This window comes from Amborella trichopoda, chromosome 6, assembly GCF_054954075.1.
Source record: "Amborella trichopoda isolate Santa Cruz 75 chromosome 6, AtrichopodaSantaCruz75HAP2 v2.0, whole genome shotgun sequence".
Taxonomy (NCBI): Eukaryota; Viridiplantae; Streptophyta; class Magnoliopsida; order Amborellales; family Amborellaceae; genus Amborella; species Amborella trichopoda.
Genome location: NC_142341.1, coordinates 30,854,094 through 30,858,411, shown reverse-complemented (window position 1 = coordinate 30,858,411; position 4,318 = coordinate 30,854,094). Strand labels below are relative to the sequence as shown.

The following is a 4,318-nucleotide window of genomic DNA, read 5'->3' as shown; positions in this document are numbered from 1 at the left end:
CACAGGTCCACCACCCCTAGGACCGGCGGAAATGACCATACACCACCACCACCCATTTCCTTGAAACACTTTTACTCAACATTAACGTCCCATATTCATATATGAAATGAGGCCGAAACGCACGCAATGCCTATGACAACCGGAGAAGCTCACGGAGGCCACGTCTCCTCTCTCTTTCTTGCGAGCGGTTACCAATGAACCAACCACGACGCCCAACGCCGTAGCCATAAAAACTGAACAATGATGCCACCATGTAAATAGCAAAAGAAAGCATATAATAAAAAAAAAAAAAACGAACAAATGCGAAACGAAAGTAAACATCGATTACCATGGGTTGAAAGAGAGAGAGAGAGAGTACCTCCCGGTCCAAAATTTACATTTCCAAATTCCAGTATATCTATGCTAAATGGAAAAACAAAAAACAATGGCCCACGACCACATTAAAGTCAAAGTATGGTGTCTTTTCTGCAACCACCAAGTCGCAACACAAGGAGAACCCAGAACAACAAAAGAGAGCTTTAATATTGTGGGGACCTAACACCAAGTTAGCGAGACAAAGAAAGTGAAGTTAGGCCTGGACATCTTCGTGTCCGATGCCTGATACATCGACGGCTGGGGTAGCAGCAGCCACAGGGCAAGGGGTAGAGATGGCCCAAATGTAGCCGAAAGGGTCCTTCACCTTCCCGTATCGGCCAGCACCGCATGGGGTATCAGAAACCTCGGCCTCCACAGTGGCACCCGCTTTCACAGCTTTTGCAATGGCGCCCTCCATATCCTCAGTCTCCAGCCACATTATAAGGGAAGTGCCCCCAAGAGTGGCATTAGACTTAACCCTATCATTATTAAGAAATCAATTAATCAGCAATATGATTAATAATTAAACGACCATTAGAAAAACAAAGATAAATCACGCAAGCCACAAAATATAAAACTTTTTATAGTACATTTCCTATTAATAAATAGTTGCCAAAAAATAGAGAGCTTCAAGAATAACGTGATCCCTTATACAGTTGAAAATATCTGAAGCAATAATAGTAATAATGATCTATAAAGATCTATAAAGGGCCAACCAGAATCATGTGATGCAAATAATATCTTATCCTGCACAAAATGAAGGGGTATGGTGGAGATACGCTTACAAAGCGGAAAAATAAATTAATATTACAGAGGGAGGATAAAGAAACATGAGAAGTGGAGTCAAGAGTGAGACAGAGAGGCGTTTTTTGTTTTGGAACAATCCCAGAAAATACATTAAAAGTGATCACCAATCAATATTAGATTTAAATAAGTTAATAACCAATTAATATAGCATAAAAGAGAGATTATTAAAGGCAGAGTAATAGAAGAAGCAGGAGGGCCTTTAGAAGATAGGGAACCAAACCCTATCCAGAAAACAAACACAAAAGAAACCTTCTATGCCAGACAGAACCATCCAAATATAAAATATCTTTTAAGAAAATCATAAAAACACAAAATATAACAGAAGAAATGCATGCAAACTTACTTTCAAATAAAAACACAAAATATAACAGAAGAAATGCATGCAAACTTACTTTCAAATAACCAAATCTATCGCCATGCCACCATTGCTATATACAAGGGAAATTGATGAAAGAAAACGCGAAAAAACCCAAATCACAGGGATTGGGAAAAAACAACAAGGAACCATTTCCCATTAAAAGCATTCAAATACTTGTACAAGTAGCATCACAAAAGAGAGAAAATATAGCAAACCACCATGCATGACATTAGGCATCAATCGCTCTAGGAACATAGGAATCATCAAAGCACAAGGAAAGCAAAAAGCACAAGATCCCAAAGTAAACAGTCAAAACATGCATATCCAACTACACAAATGATATTGCCAACAAGAATTCGATGGAAAAGCCATAAATCACTCTCAAGAGCTGAATAAATCAAGTAAAATGCTCTTTAAGCCATAAAAAATGAACAACTAATGGCTTTCGCCTAGCAAATAGGGAAGCAAAGCAACCAAACTTAGAGCATAATAGTAATGGAGATACATAAAATCTCTTTCAACTATAGCCCAAAATATATAATGCTAGCCAAAAATATATACACCTAGAAAACCAGTAAAGCCCTCTTCATACATCACCAGAATACTAAACCCAAAATATCTCAAAACATAGATGAACTCATCTGAATATTACAGAAAGATCATGAAACCTAAAATGAAAAGGAAATAACATCTTAATACAAAAAAAAACCAAAAGAAAAGGAACGAGAAATACAACCGAAAACACAAAAGCCCGCATGTTTATTATAAATAACCCATTTATAGAGCTCAAACACTGTAAAGGTGCTGCATCCCCATAGTAAACAAGCCATTCCTAACAGTTCAAAGCTCAAAAGCACACCCATCTCCAACACAAGGAAATCACCCATGAAAGTTCACACCCTCAAAGAAAAAAAAGGTAAAGGCACTCACCCGGCATCTTCAGTTTCATCAGACACAAAGAGCTCAGCGGGTCCGAGCTTCAGGTGAGCGTAGGCAAGAAGAGGGAGGTCCTGATCCGCCTTTCTCTTGGGATGAACAGACCTCTCCAACTCCTCAGCACCAAATGCGTCCTTGTAAAACTTTACGGCATCACAGGCCATGGGGGCCGGCACAATTAAAAAGGGTTTCAGGCCATTAAAGCCTACGGCCTTTGAACCACCGTTCTCTGAACCTCCATTCTGACAACCAGCAACGACCTCTTGAGCAGCAGCCATTGATAAGCAGGCTAAAAACCAGAGAAAATACAAAGGAGAAGACGAAGACTTGACAGAGGGTGGAAAGCGTGAAACCCTAACCTGCTATTATATAGGCGAGTAGCAGAGGTATTTATTTATTTATTATTTTTCTTTTTAAATTGTTTTTGTTTTTGGAAAAAAATAAGTGGGGGGCTATGATAGAGAGACGCGTGTCTAAATGTGTCATTTGAACGATTAGGATCGGAGGATGGAGCTGCAGCCACCTGATCAACGTACATTCAAATTAAAGGGCACACAAAAATATCCTGTCAGAGAGTGAGAACTTTGCCCTTGTAATTTACAGAATACCAGGCTCATCCAAGTGTTGCGAGTCAGCTTAAAAATCGGATGGATAGGGAAACATCGGAGACTTGTATTCAAACGGTCATCGGAGGAGGAGGTAAGGTGTCACTTTTAATTGGCTTTACAAGGTGCGGTGTCTAACGAAAAAAATTAGTCTTCCTCCTAAATTTTGAAGAGAAGACATTTTTGCCCTTTTGTTCATATATAACGCCCAAATGAAGGTATAGTTTTTAGGGATTGTATTATTAATTTTTTATACAAGTAGAGCACAATTGTTGTTAGCTATCAAATTTTAAATTGAAGGGCTTGGGCTGTGACAAAAATTAGAGAATTTTTTTTTAAGTTTAGTCCATAACATATTTACAACAATCCAATTTGAATTTTTGCGAACTAAAATTATTGTAACCTCCATAGAGGTTCAAAGCAAAATATAAGAGAATTTGCTTTCAGGGAACCTCAAAATTGCCTAATTCACTCTGTGTTATGTTTTATTTTTTACTGTGCTCATCAATAAACTAATCCAACTCATAATTTGCAAAGGACTGACAAGGCAAACCAAAATGAGGCTTAATCTTTTCCCTTTTTTTGACTCAATAGGGAGTAGATTCCTTACCTAAGTACTGATAGGAATCGAGCCTAAGATCGTTGGGAACTTTCCTATCCAACATCAATGCCCTTAATAGATGCTTAGAGGGTGACCAAGTCGCACGTTGCACTTCTCTCTATACATGCATGTCCCAACAAGACATGAGTTGATTGGTTAAACAACGATGGATAACAAAACCCACACAAGGAATGTAGGAGAGCATGAATGTCATTTAAATATTTGTTGAGCAGAAAGACTTTTGAATTAGGGCCTAGGCCTTTCTTTTTGGAAGCATCGGCGTGGTCTGTGGAAAACATGTCCAATCCTTTTCCCTAATATTAAATTTGGGCCGATTGGCCCATTACCTCCTCCTGTCTCGGATATCAAAGTGCGGGCGGGCTCCACTTAATCCCAGCTGAGGCAGTTGGGGTTGTGGGCCCAAGATGAGCCAATAACTTTTTGCAGCGTGGTGATTGCCCAACATGGATTGATCCACGTGGCAGTATGCCCGGCGAACGAGGAGCTCGCTGGATTTGTTGGTTGCCATGCGGCAAGGCTCCAGGTAAATTACACGACCGAGGAAGGGTAGTGGAGAAATATTGGAAAATAGTCAAGGGCTAGTTCGGCATTCGTGAAATAGAAGAAGCACAGAGGGTGTGGACGTAATATCAGAGA

General features: G+C 39.6%; 1 protein-coding gene across 1 annotated transcript; it reads right to left on the bottom strand.

Annotated features, from left to right (window-relative positions):
• Positions 1–301: 301 nt before the first annotated feature.
• Positions 302–2,792, bottom strand: LOC18434945 (Lactoylglutathione lyase / glyoxalase I family protein). Its single transcript, XM_006845003.4, has 2 exons — positions 2,450–2,792; positions 302–833 (listed from the first exon to the last, which is right to left on the bottom strand). The coding sequence occupies exons 1-2, from the start codon at positions 2,731–2,733 to the stop codon at positions 569–571; spliced, it is 549 nt and encodes a 182-aa protein (XP_006845066.1). The 5' UTR covers positions 2,734–2,792; the 3' UTR covers positions 302–568.
• Positions 2,793–4,318: the final 1,526 nt, after the last annotated feature.